The following is a 14,311-nucleotide window of genomic DNA, read 5'->3' as shown; positions in this document are numbered from 1 at the left end:
TGCTTTCCATGCTGACTGGTGCTTCTCTCGCGGGTGCTGTCTCTCCCAATAGCAACAGCAAAAATGCTGACACAGCTCAACTCGTAAACAAACACCACCCAGTGGCGTTCCACCTGCCTGCCAGTTTTTCTCCTCTTCTCCTGTTCCCTCACAGTTGGTTACAAAACTAATCCATCCATCCATTTTGTATCGCACTTGTCCTCATTAAGGCTGCGGAAGAGTTTGTGCCTATTCCTGGTGACTTTTAGCGAAAGGTGGGGTAAACTCTGGATGGATCATAAGCCAATTGTTAGGCGTTGCACACCGGTGGTAACAAGAGACCCGAGGCCAGTGCCGCCATCAGGCTCGTTGCCGGGCCTATTTGTTTAGGTGCTGGTGCCTTGAGCGTGTGTATTTATATCCATGTGTGGGCGTCATGTGCATGTGTCGATGCCACTATTTCTTCAGCTTTCGCAGGGTTGCCTCATCACAGTACATTTGTGTGAATGTGTTTGCCAGAGGGGAACAGAATCCATAGCAAAAATGTGCCCTCGCAGCTGGAGTGGGATGGATGAAAGGAATGACAGTCAGTATATCTACATGCATTCAATGATTGCATTAAATCAGGTGAAGGTAAACCTTTAAAATGCATGTAAACACATTCTCACCTATCTTACCAAGCGCCAAAGGTTTTTAAGAGTGTCTGCACATAGCAAATGTTTTTTTCCATCAATTTGAATGGTGTGAAACGGTTGTACTTGTTGCAGAGGGATTTTGTTCAAACATGTTATGACAAGATAAACTGTTTAAACAAAACATTCAAACAGTTTGGGAATGTCTGGTTAATGTGTTGCCAACTGTTTGCAATTTTAAACAAACCCAGACAAAAAAAAAAAATGGCAATTGGCTGATGACTGTCATGGTTTTGATCTGTTTGTGTTTTATTTACAGTTCCTGCTGGAGTGGAGGGCGTTCCCTCCAGCGGCGTACCTGTCATGAGTTAATGGACTATGTAAGGACATCCATGCCAACTACTTGCTGTCGGATTATTCGCCTTGCTCACAACTCTCATACCAAGTGCTAATTCTCTAGACGATCATAACCTTGTTCTTTCCGCTCTGTTCATGCCACAGTTTATTCCTTATGTACATAGTGTTAAGTTACTTATTCATAGTGACTATTTTTGCTTCTAGTAATTGGCTTTGCTTGTCTTTTTATGACTAGCGATTTACATTATTTAGTCATCATTGCCATTTGCAAGTGTTTTTTGTTCATTACGTGATATCCTGGCTCTCTGTACCAGCGACTTGATTTATGCTTTGTCGGGCCTGTGCTTTCTTGTGAATAAACCTGTTTCATTCAAACTTTGTGACATTTCTGGGATTGACGCCTATCCTATCTGGATTATATCCAGATCCTAACAGTGACCAGTTTAGCTTCATTTCATTCGAGACAGTTGGGATAGGCTCCAGCACAACTGTGAGCCTCATATGGATAAGTGGTTCAGAGAATAGATGGATGTATGAAATAGTAGAAATACATTGTAGAATTCTTATTTAAGTAAATAAGAAATGCAAAAAAATGCTAATGTAAAAAAACAAACAAGTTTTCTTAAAAAAACAAAGTGTGACTATTTCCACGAATATTTTATAGTATATTTCAATTCAGCAAGTGGTGTGTACTGCACCTGCTGCAAGGTAGATCTTGCTAAGATGACAACAAGTTTCAAACAACGCTGGAAGATGGCTCCTTTTATCTTTCACTTTGAGCAAACGCCTAATTTCTTTACAGTATGAGGAGAGTCGTGACCACTGTGACGGTGTGTTCGGAATTTAGTGCATTCAACATTGAAAAATGAATATTCAGGCGCTGCTTCGGCGCAGCTTCGGACCAAACGTTGCCGTGTGAATGGGGCTATAGTAAAGTGAAGATTATTCTGCACAAACTGCCGAAAGATTCACAAACTCGCCACCACATGTACAAGACAGAGGGGCGGTGCTACAAACTGTTGTGATCACGTCGCACTTCTTCCATGCCTCGTTCTGTCTGAATAGGGAAGGCATAAAAGTCCTTTTCTCCACCCCGCCATGCCAGGCAACTCCCAGCGGCCCCTTTGTTGACACAGCCGCCACAATGGTAGCTAAAGGCCTCCCATTATGACACTAACCCCAGTCCGGGTCGCGGCCCTGCAGGGTGATCCAGTGCGCAGCAGCCAGCACTGCCCAAAACCCCCCTTCAATATCAGCTTGCGTGTATAAGACTAAACCCCCTGCCCCCAGCTGCATTGTTCCGCATTATTCTGCGTCGACAATAGGAAATCACACTTTGAAAGTCATTTTCAAAAAGAGGGAAGCCAATCAAAATTTATTGTTTCCCTTTGGCTGAGCGGCCTGCCCCTCCCCAAAGCCCGGGTTTCATTCACAGCCATTATACAGACAAATTAAATAAAAGCGAGTATGGGGTCGGAAGAGGGCTGAGAGTTTCACTGACATTCGGCAGAGACATTCAGGCTCGGGAAGATCTCTTTCAAGCAACGGGAGAGGGAAGAATTGAAAGATGCTGATGCAAATAACACGGCACGACCACTCTTATTGCAGCGGTGCACAAGTTAAACTGCAGATGTGAAGCAACAGATTGCAATTTGGTGGACTTCACGCTTAGTCCTTTTCTTTTTTTTTCCCTTCTCCAAAGCTTCAGCAGGTGATAACAGTATAATGGAGGCTTGCTGAGAAGTAAGGTACGTTGCTACCCCTAACATACAGAGGCTTCGTGTGTGTGTGTGTGTGTGTGTGTGTGTGTGTGTGTGTGTGTGTGTGTGTGTGTGTGTGTTTGTCAGGTATGGCTGAAACCTATTCCGTAATAATCAGCTGAATTTAAATGTTGGTGCACTGTTGGCGCTGCCACTGCTTCTGCAAAGAACGCTCTTGCAAAAGGACATTTCAACATTGGCTGAAAAGAAAATGTTGTACGGCTGCTAGGACGTTTCATGTGTCAGAATAGCCTCCTGTGTTTTTGGAGTTGAAGTCACCCCGTTACCGGGAGTTCATATGTTTTGTACAGTTGGCTGATTGCTTCTTCACTGATTTGCCTAAACACGACTTGTGCCTGGATTTGATTTTCCTCCTCGTGTCCATCCTGCGTTGATCAAGCCAGTACAGTAATTGCATTTATTATCAAATAAGCAGTCCAGTGACATGTTCTATTGGTGTGACCAAGCATACGTGAGACTGAGTGAGTGAGGGAGCAAAAAAAAAAAAAAGGATGGGATAGAGAAAAGGGTAGTTGAAGGGGTGCTGCTCTTTGAAAGCAGGAGAGCTTGGATGAGAGCTTGACCCCGTTTAGGATGAGCGAGAGAACTCTGGAGCAATTCAGGGAAGTGGGGGGTAGGGGCTCCTCAGACCTGCACTTAAAGGCCCTCTGCAGGAAGTCCTCATTCTTCCTGCTCTTCAGCAGCAGCGGCAGCAGCAGCAAAATGCCTAATTTAGCATGTGGGAGGATGGGAAGGAGGGCGTGAGGGAGGGGGAGTGAAGGGAGGACCCCCATCCTCCCTTAAGTGGTATAACATCAAAACTCAGAGGTAAATGTCAGCAAGAACACAAGAATTAGTGTATATTATCCGTTATTTGTGTGTGCGAACCTTGTTGTCCGCTCACTGCGACATTTGACATAGGAAGCTCAGCGACCGTGTTTTGCCACGCAATGTTATGCATGGAAAAAACACCATGCCTCACATTATCCCCAAAACCTGAAATAATTACTCATGCTATGAAAGAACTACTACTGTTTGTTTGTTTGTTTTACAAGCACTGTTGATACAAAGACAGAGCGGTCTACATACAAATAAAATGAACTATCCAAAAGCATACTGGTAATTGTTGTCATAATAGACACCATATGTCTCGTTATAAGACAGAACTATTTGAGTTTGAAAGGTAAGGGAAATAATGAAAGCCTGAGTATTGAATTACAGGAAAAAAAGAGAAAACTATATTGTACTCATAAATAACTGTGAACAAAACAATGCTTTTCAGCCATTTTAAATCTGCTGCGCTGAAAATCATGTCACTTTATTATATAAAGATTTGTAAAAAAAAAAAAAAAAAAAAAAGTTAGTAGAGGGTTCTTTAAAAACATTTCCGTATTCTGTTTATTATTTATTTATTTTTCAAACAATCTGCTGGAACACTTAAATTTTCCGATTGGGTTTCAAGTAAAGGTTATCTAATATTCCAATGCATTGAGAATGACTAAACAATTTGCAAAACATTTTAATGTCTTCTTGGGATGCATGAGAAGATAAGATAAGACAAGATAAGAAAACTTTATTAGTCTCGCAATGGAGAAATTCCCAATTCACAGCAGCAAAGTTATGAATGGAAGAAGTAGAACAACAAAATATAGGAGCTGCTGGAAAGGGCCATTCCCAACGATTGGGTGATATTTGCCTGTGGGAAGACATTCACATAAATGTACTGTGACGAGGTAAACTTGAGTTTTTGCCCATAGTTAGCTGGAATAGGCCCTAGCACCCCCGTGATCCTGATCAGGATAAGCGGTGTTGAAAATGGATGCATGGATGAATTTCATTGCTATCACGATTGATGGTTCCACATCTGTAAACGAGTCAATACACTCACCAGATATGCCGACTTCATGGCTCCCCATTCTCCAAGCATGCTCCTTTTTCACTTGGTCTCACTATTGGAAGCTGGTTTTGTTATAAACCTCTCGGTGCTCACAGACGGCAATCATATTGTCCTACATTGTTTTTATTTCACCACACTGTGTGTGTCTGTTTGTGCTTGGGATGGAGAGCGTGACATAGTAATTACTGTAATTTCCTGACTACAGAACGCACCTGATTAAAAGATGCAACAGCTAAATCTAGCCATATAAACTGATTTGTACATACATTAGCTGTTTTATATCAATGGCCACAGGCCTCCACGTTATAAATGGGTGACTTGCAAAGAAAGAGGTCACACAGAGGGGTTTTTATTTACCTCAAACACCAATAAGAGACTCCCCTACCTCCCATAATCAATACCGAGCACAGTTAGCTACACAGTAGCATCCGAGAACCTCTCATTCGCTCACGGTCACATTAGGCAAATTCTCCAACAAGCTTTACCACACAGCAGTGCAACCTTTGGAAAGCAGTTAGTTACATGGTGGGTAGACACGGTGGAGGTACGCACTTATATTTTTTTCATGTAACACAGCACGTTACACTTGTTACTGCCGTAGGAGTGGAAGATGGCCAGCTTTTCCTTGTAATCCGCCGGATGTTGCTGCGCCACGTTCATCCTTGCCCGGTTGGATCGATGGTGCCATTTCATAAAACGAAAGCACCAAGCACCATGGGTTAGTTGATTTTGAATTCTCTCGAGGTTGTTCGATTCCCATGGTCCTCCACGTAACTAGCTTGAAGTTCAAACCGCGCTTCATAAGTGTGCCATTTTCGAGATGTTGTTTTGCATAATGCATGTACTATATACTATGTATACCTAGTAGGGGTGTCCTCTTTAACACCCGCTCTTCCCACTTTAACATCCGCATGCTGTCCTCTGTTACGTTAGCCTTTCTTTCCCATAAGTAGCGTGTCATCGCAACTTCAGTCAGTCAAGCGGACCCCTCATCGAAGTCACTTAACAGCACTCACACATTTTGGAACTTGGTGAATACACAGGGCGACCCGCATTATTAGGCGGCCCGTCCATTTTGGAGAAAATTTAAGACTTTTAAGTGTGCCTTTTGGTTGTGAAAATACGTTATACATAATTGTCTGAGAGCATGTCACTCCATAGCCAGACTTGCTGACGTGTCGTCTGTTGCCACCAATGGCGGGAGTCAGTTGCCAAACAAACAGCAGAGACAGGGGTCACACTGCAAAGAGGGCTGTATTTATGGCACTTGTTCCATAGGCGGACAAACCATTTTTCGCTTCAAACTCTTCATCCGCGGAACCCAGCAAACATTTGCACTTGACCGTGAGAACAATTAATGAATATACAGTATTGGGAAACGCAACACCAGAAATGCTCAACTCACAATCAGTCTGACTATAGCATAACACAAATATATAATTTATATTAGCTCATACAGTTTAAAATATACACTTCTAAGTATTATATTTCATGTTAAAGACTAAATTTTGGAAGCGGGGATGGGCAACAAATGCTATTTCTCCAGTGTTCAAGGTAGTTTAAATTATTACAATATTTTAAATGGTTCAGTTATATATGCAGATTAATGTGCATGATACTTTGCTTCATAAAAAATGAATTTTACTGTTCATTTTCTAAAGCACAGCTTGTGTTTTGTGTGTGTGTGTGTGTGTGTGTGTGTGTGTGTGTGTGTGTGTGTGTGTGTGTGTGTGTGTGTGTGTGTGTGTGTGTGCGTGTGCGTATGCAATGTCTGCAACTTTCTCAGGTCCCTCAAAGGGACTATCATCGTTGGTAATCCTTTTCTCGGTCGACTAATCTGTTTTCGCTGGGGTTACAAAACACCCGCCCATCAACTCGACAAAAAGCCCCCCGCCTCATCCTCATCACCTTCCCCCTGTGCAGGCCCCCCTCCTTTCGCTGCTTACCTCATTCTATCAAGGTTACATCTTCATCCTGCCTCTTCTCTTCTTTCAATAATCTTATTAGCGGCTTCATGTTTAACTCCTGGAAATTAGAGAATCTGACCAAATAAATGCACCGAGTGTAGGGCTGTATGATAGGTTCAAAATTTCCTCCTGCGATATTTTTGCCAGATACCTTTGTCCCAATGTGATATTGATAAGTGAAAATTAAGCTTTTTTTTTCCACAAAAAAAAATTAAATATCCATCCAAAAGGATGTGGAAAGTGTATTTTTTTAACTTACTGACAGCCATCAACATTAACAAAGTCAACAATAAATAAAAATATAATTAAATTCACATTGTACTGGAACTGTGCTTTAATGATAAATCACAATTTTATGCTACAACAAGTGTTTGTTGTGTCTGCATGTGCGTGTGTTATGCACCAATTTGTCCATGCATGGCTGTGGTCAGTATGCGTGGTGCAGAATGTGGATGTGTTAGGTGCCTTTAAAAAAAAAAAAAAAAAAAGTTCACCACGACCACCTACATATGACTATGGTTGTGTATATGCATTGATGAATTACATGTTGATGTGATGTGTGGACTCCCAGCGATATCGACTACACCGGGATTGCGGTTTGAGGCTCCCCATACAATATGTCGCATTGTGTGACTTTTTATTAATCCACATAAAGATGGTGGCAGTCAAAGATGACACGCGTTGCGACAGACATAAGACGTGGTCGATAATCATGAGGAAAGTGTGGATATAATGAAAGGCGAGGCTCACTCCCTTTGGAGCGGCGAGGCGCAGGCTGCCTGTACATTTTCACACCAGGTTTTGCAATTTTATTCGTTGGTAATTCTGAAATTGAAAATATGGTTACGTAATGTTCTAAAACACATTATTTGTGAGAGCGAGCGAGGCAATTGAAACTATGCAATGTGAACAACATGCACAAAAAGTCCATGCGTGACAGCTTAGTTTCAGACTGAATTTAGCAACATCCACATCCAGTACATGGATGAGAAAAGCTCCAAGTATTTCCAAAGCATCGCCCTCTGGCAGACAGACAAACAGCCATGAATGCAACTGCAAAGTCCGAGCTGACGATTTATTCAACATCAATTCAAGGACAAGGTGTGATGATTAAGTTTTGAGTGTACATGCATAAAAACCCTCAGTGCTTGTGGCTAGTTTAACACAACGCAGCACAAGATAGGTTGAAAAACACGGATTCATTCAGATGTTCACATTCTAAAAAAATTATTGAAACTGAATTCTTTGCTTCGGAACATTGTTGATTTCACACAGTTGACTGAGAATGGGGAGATTCCCATTGCTTCTGAGAAGTCTTCCTCTTGGCTCATTGGAAAAGGGACACCCATTCAGCTCTGCACTGACCTGAGGATCAGGAGTTTTTAAACATTTTGTATCCAGGTTACAGGGGGGACATTTTTCCAGGGCTCCCTCATAAACCTAGCACCAAATCAACGAAACGAAAATGTCTTACAGTGACTTTTCCAACTTCTCTAGCGACTGAGTTTAGCTAGTTTAATTCCCGCAAGGGTGGCACGTTGGCGACTGGTTAGTACAGGGGTCGGCAAGCCAAAATGTTGAAAGAGCCATATTGGACCAAAACAACGAAAAACAAATGTGTCTGGAGCCGCAACAAATTAAAAGCCTTATAACGAAGGAAACACATGCTATATGTATCTATGTGAGCTATATTAGTCTACTATCAAAATGACGTTGGCTACAAATACACAATGAGCCTTCCCGATTAAACATTTTTTTCCCCTGCAGTGCATCCAGTAGAGGAGCGGTGCCCAAACTTTTTTTGACCAAAGCTCTAATTTTCGGTCAACCAGCCTCCCACGATGGACCCGTGACCGCACACGTCCGCAAACACAGGCATTTACACATGCATGCCATAATGCGCATCAGCCATAACGGCAGCTAAGATGAACGAGGCACGGGATGCATTTTTTCAGCGTGTTAACTTTCGTAGCTGATATGTACCATTTTAAAATGCTTCTCTCAGTCCTTCAAATTGCCATTCTTTGCAGTTCCCTCAGTGAATTGGACATGAAACGCCGTTTCTTCTGACAACAGCCACCTGCCTGGCATCCCGCTCAGCTAATAGAAACGTGTGTCGTAGGCTATGACGCAAATCTTCGTTGACAGAAATGTTAAAATGTAATATTTATTCGACATATTTTTACAGCATTGGAAAATGTTAAGAATGTTTGTCCTCCAACAGAAACCATATTCAAACAAAAAAATATAATTTCACTTCCCCATCTTTTTCCATTTTGAAACATTTTAAAAAGAGCTGCATGCTTTTTAAAAGCACATCCACCTCACAGTACAGCGATCCCAAAAGAAATGATAGCAACAGCTCTCCATGGCACAGTGGAGAGCCACGCAACCATCACGAGAAGATCATTTTATGAAATTTAAATTCCACAGTACTCTATTTTTGACTGACATTATGTTTCGTGACATGGGGGCACCATACAGTACGCTGCTGTGACATAAATGACAAATGAGATGCTAGTGTAAAGAAATGCAGCTTACTGCTATTTGAAATTGAAAAACGCTAAAAAATTGGTCTTTATCATTTGCTTTCATATTTAATCTCCCTTGACCCTTGTCCGCCACTTCCCTCCTTTTTTTTTCAAATGATTATAACACTCGGGATGTTAAAAGTGCCTTTTATTTTGGACAACCTACAGCATCTCCCATGTTAAAATGAGTGGATAAAGGACATTGAGGTCAGAGCTTGAACCTCGGTGTGTACGTGTGTGTGTATGCTCTATCAGTGCAGTTGAGCTCCACAAGTTGACAGTTTGCTATGACAGTGAGTCAAAAACCAACTGGCTGTGTCCTCTAATGCACAGCAGATATTCCTTTGAAGTGTGTGCGTGTGGGATTATTATTAGTAACATCTGTTCGATCAGTTAACCCCTTCTAGGACTCAGAAAGCCGACTATCGCACCTACGTTACACAGACCGTTTCCAGCACCATCTCATGCAGCGTTAATTAGGAAGTATCCTACTTTTGTAGTTTTGGGTATACCTGCGAGTGAATGGCAACAAGTTCAGGGCTTACCCCGCCTCTCGCCCATGGTCAGCTATGATAGGCTCCGTCCAGCACGCTCGCAACCCTAGTGAAGATAAGCAGTACAGAAAACGGACAGTTTTGGGCACTTCAGGTAAAAGTCAGACGTGTATGTGCTTTAGCAAACCACAAAAGCATCATGCTATACTGTATGCGAGGTCATTAAGTAGCACTGACGCGCAATCAGTCAACCAAAAAGTAGGTTTCAGTTTAGGTTTTGCAAACAATAGCAGCGGGGGAAAAAAAAAAGCAATGAACTATGGAAACCAGAATCACGGATTACTTTTTGAAAATGTTGTACCATTTTTCTGTTCTCGGGCGTAATTCACTTTCTGTTGTTGCTGTCGTTGTTTTTATAGAAAGGTACTTTTCCAGCCGCCACCCTTGCAACTCAGCCGTCCAAGATTTGGGGAAATGCTGGAATGCGGATGGCCGAGCAAAACACACGAGAGGAACCATTTTGATGCAACAAGACAAATTCACATCATCTTTGCAGTCCCCTGTCTACCTTCATGTGGCCTTCAGCAAAGTAATGAAACACCAGGGGCTTCAAGCGAGTCAAGAAGAGTGCTGACGATTTTAAGGGCAGTGACTGACAAGGGCCCTAGAAAATATCAAATCCGAGTGGGGCCCCTGCCAAATGGAGACACACTCAGGACAACTGTCTTCTTCCACCGCGGATGTCTTTTCCAAAATAGAAACATGTTGATAGAATTAAGAAGAAGAAGAAGAAAAATGACTCATTGTGTGTTGAACGTTTACATTTCCAATCTTATTGAAAGCTTCATGTCTAGTTTAAGCGCATGCGGATGTGCTTTTTCTAATGCGACCGAAACACATATGCTGCTGAGAAATACCAATGGTCATCACTCACAACAAATCAGGATCACTTTTCAGGAAGGCAGAATCTCAAAGCTCGTGCAGTGAAATAACCTTTGTCTAGTTCTTTGTCACAATGCCAACAACAAAAACAAACAAAAAGCGAAAAAAAATGCGGCAAGCTGATGGGCAGTGCAGCTCCGACCCAAGCACTCAGCAGCCAGCAGGTGGGAGAGAGCGGAGGGAAAGGAAGCGTGGGCAAATGGCAACTGGCATGTTCTAACAGTGTTTCCCAACCGTTAGTGAGTCATGACACATATTTTACAAAATCTCACGGCATACCACTTAGCAAAACGATTTACAAAAAGTGCATATACAGGTCATCTAGTAGAAGAGCATTTCACTGTTATGTTTGTTACTATAAGTGGTTGGCGTATGTAACTAAAACAGTTTTCTTGACTTTAATACAAAATATATATTTTTTGTCAAAATAATTTACATGAAGTTATGTCTCGTGGCAATGTCACAGGCCCTTCAAAAGTCCTGCAACAGTTTACATGTATCATTAAATTTCTTTTAGCCTTCTTGATATGTTGTTGGTCACTTTGACACATTTGAAAATCTAGATTTATTTTTCAGGTTCTCTAAATAATAATAATCATAATAATCATAATAATAATTGAATCTGCTTTGTGTGATATTTTGGGTATGATTAAAACGTAGTCACATTGACCCATGAACATTGATGGTAAGAAACAAACACAACAAGGGGCTTTAAAAATGCACAGATATTTCCAACTTTTTAAACAGATGCCAATTAATCAGATGTCAGTGTGTGTGTGCGTGCGTGCAAGTGCATGTACGTGTTAAATATCTTTCTTTCTTGTTCACCGCAGAGCACTGGAAGGAAACAAAAGGGCCCTTTGAAAGGCACGTGCACTGCGCCGTCACTCAAGCGTCTCCCAGCAACAGAAAGCAGAAATGCACCTGTGGCTCTGGATGGAAGAGCAGATCACGGAGCCTCACGGTTGTCAAAAGCGCAGAGAAATTTCAAACATTCAACTTTCAGCAGTTAATTATTGATTTAAAACAGAAGCCCTATAATTCGAACTGACAATTTGTAGCATCGAATCGGTCGAACTTTATTGTCTAGTAGAATGTAGCCTTAAATGATATTTTCTAATGTTTGGAAAACCCGTACTATTCATGAAAAGTCATCTGTTTTTGTGGAGACTAAATCGATATTCTGCACTTGTCTCGTCATAAATATGATCGAATAATGCATGTGTTGATTTTTCATTTAGACGGTAAAGGAAATGAAATCCTTAAGAAGGTTCAGAATAATAGTGATATTCATGCTAAACAAGTTCTGAAGTCTCAGGGCTTACTGTATATTTGATACTCACAAACACGCACGCACGCGCACACGGCCGCTGTGACGTGCACAGACGCTCGGGCCCGCGCATGCAAATCACGTTCTCGCTCGAGCCCCTCCATTGGCCGCCCGCGCTCATTTAGCGGCTGTCAGCGCGCGGCCCGGGCAAGCTGCGCGAACTTTTGCCAGCACAGCTCGGAGCAAAGTGGCGCACGCACGCCGGGATCCCAGGCTGCCTTCTTCCAAGACGAATGACAGCAAAAAGGGCAACGCGGGGAAGTGAGGAACAAGTTTGCCTCTGAGACCGCTAACGCTCTTTCTCACTCTCAGCATCCTCAAGGGAGGGAGGGTGAGGCGGCCTGAATGTTTCTTCGTGTCTGAGTGATTCGGCCAAGACAAGGTGAATGTACAGCATCATGATGGAGACGGACTTGCACTCCCCCGCGGTGCAACAGACCAACCCGTCCAACCCCGGGGGCCACGGTGGCGGCGGAGGCAAAGTCCCACAGGAGCGAATCAAGAGACCCATGAACGCCTTCATGGTGTGGTCGCGTGGCCAGCGACGCAAGATGGCCCAGGAGAACCCCAAGATGCACAACTCGGAGATCAGCAAGCGGCTGGGGGCCGAGTGGAAGGTGATGACCGAGGCCGAGAAGCGGCCCTTCATCGACGAGGCCAAACGGCTGCGGGCCATGCACATGAAGGAGCACCCGGACTACAAGTACCGGCCGCGGAGGAAGACCAAGACGTTGCTCAAGAAGGACAAGTACTCGCTGGCCGGTGGGCTTCTCGGCAACGCGGCGGCGGGGATGGGCGGCGGGCAGCGGCTGGAGAGCCCCGGTGGGGGGGCCCTGGGGTCCAGCGCGGGCGTGTACACGGCGCACGTCAACGGTTGGCCGAACGGCGCGTACTCCGTCGCGGCTGCGGCCGCTCACGCCATGATGCAGGAGGCGCAGCTTGCTTACACGCAACACCCGGGCGCCGGCGCTCACCCGCACCACCACGCGCACCAGCACCCGCATAATCCGCAGCCCGTGCACAGGTACGACATGAGCGCCTTATCTTACAGCCCCATCTCGAACTCCCAGAGCTACATGAGCGCCTCTCCGCCCGTCTACGGGGGCATCACGGGCTACACGCATCACCAGCACCACAGCGCCGGCATGTCACCCGTGCCGGGGGCGCTCGGGGGAACTCTGGGAACCCTGGTGAAATCGGAGCCGAGCGCGAGCCCTCCCGTGTCCACGGCGCGCCAGCCGTGCCCCTCGGGGGACCTGCGGGACATGATCAGCATGTACTTGCCCACCGGGGACGCGGCGGGTGACTCGTCCGTGCAGGGGCGCCTGCACGTGCTCCACACGCAGCATTACCAGGGAAGCAGCGCCCACGTGAACGGGACGGTTCCCCTGACGCACATTTAAATGTATTTGATGTTTTACAAGCACTAAACCGCAACCAAATACTCCGAGCAGTGGTGGGCCACTGCCGCTCGCGTATAAATTAAGGCGTTTAAGCCATAAAAATGCAATCACCTTGAACAAAGTTTCGCCCCTTCCCCTCTACCCATTCCCAAATGTTTTCTTTCTTTTGTCTGGCCAAGCTTGGCGGAACGCTCACGCTGATTTATTTGAGCTCACGGTAACAGAGGTTGCCACGTTTTCACACGGTTTAAATTATAATCCTCCAAGTCTGGTGCATTATAAATTTTTATTTTATTTAATTTTTCACGTTTTTCTGGAATTTGGGGCGCTGGAAAAAGTGTTTTGGAAAAAGTTTCCAGACAGCAATATGAATTGATTTTAATTTGTAACCCATCTTGTAAACGCGTGAGTCGGTCGGTGTAATTTGATTTTGTTGTTGTAAGTGTTGTTAACGGTGAATAAATATGCCAACTGAAAACGCTTTATGCAACTGTATTGTCAAAAGGAGGAGTAATTCGCTTTTCCCTGCTCACTTAATTTCCCAAACATTTTCGCACCACCATTTTGTTTTTGCTTGAAGTGGGCTTTCGCCGAACGAAATTGAAAGAGCATTATGTCATGAATACAGAAAAAGTGGTTGCTTTGTATTACAAATGCTCCCTCCTGTGATGTCCTGCTATTTATGCTTTAAATGATTAGTTCTCGATTCGATTTTTCTGTCAGTTTCGTTTACCCTTCGAGGGAAGTAAATTGACTAATTCATTTTCAATTGGAACATAAATGATTGTTTTATGTGATACCGCATTATCAGAGCAGTGCTTTAAAAAAACGTTTTTAAATGTAAGATTATTTTCTTTTTTACATATGGATAGAGATTTCACATCTGTATTATCATTTTAATCACATTGGCGGGTAATTCAGTTGTCACACATTCGATGTCTTATTTATCCCTTCATTTGATTAATTTCCAACCGTTTATTTCCCCCCGTTAAAATCACGAAACGTTGCGGAAGAAAAGA

At 43.6% G+C, this 14,311-nt stretch overlaps 1 protein-coding gene across 1 annotated transcript; it reads left to right on the top strand.

The window, feature by feature from the left end:
* The first annotated feature begins 12,025 nt into the window (after positions 1-12,025).
* sox1b (SRY-box transcription factor 1b) lies at positions 12,026-14,097 on the top strand. The gene has a single exon (XM_019878392.1). It carries the CDS (start codon positions 12,276-12,278, stop codon positions 13,290-13,292), a length of 1,017 nt encoding a protein of 338 aa, XP_019733951.1. The 5' UTR covers positions 12,026-12,275; the 3' UTR covers positions 13,293-14,097.
* The last annotated feature ends 214 nt before the right edge of the window (positions 14,098-14,311 follow it).

Source organism: Hippocampus comes, unplaced genomic scaffold (genome assembly GCF_001891065.2).
Source record: "Hippocampus comes isolate QL1 unplaced genomic scaffold, H_comes_QL1_v1.1 scaffold345, whole genome shotgun sequence".
Classification (NCBI taxonomy): Eukaryota; Metazoa; Chordata; class Actinopteri; order Syngnathiformes; family Syngnathidae; genus Hippocampus; species Hippocampus comes.
Note: the sequence above shows the minus strand (reverse complement) of the source record. Positions and strands in the feature narration are given on the sequence as shown.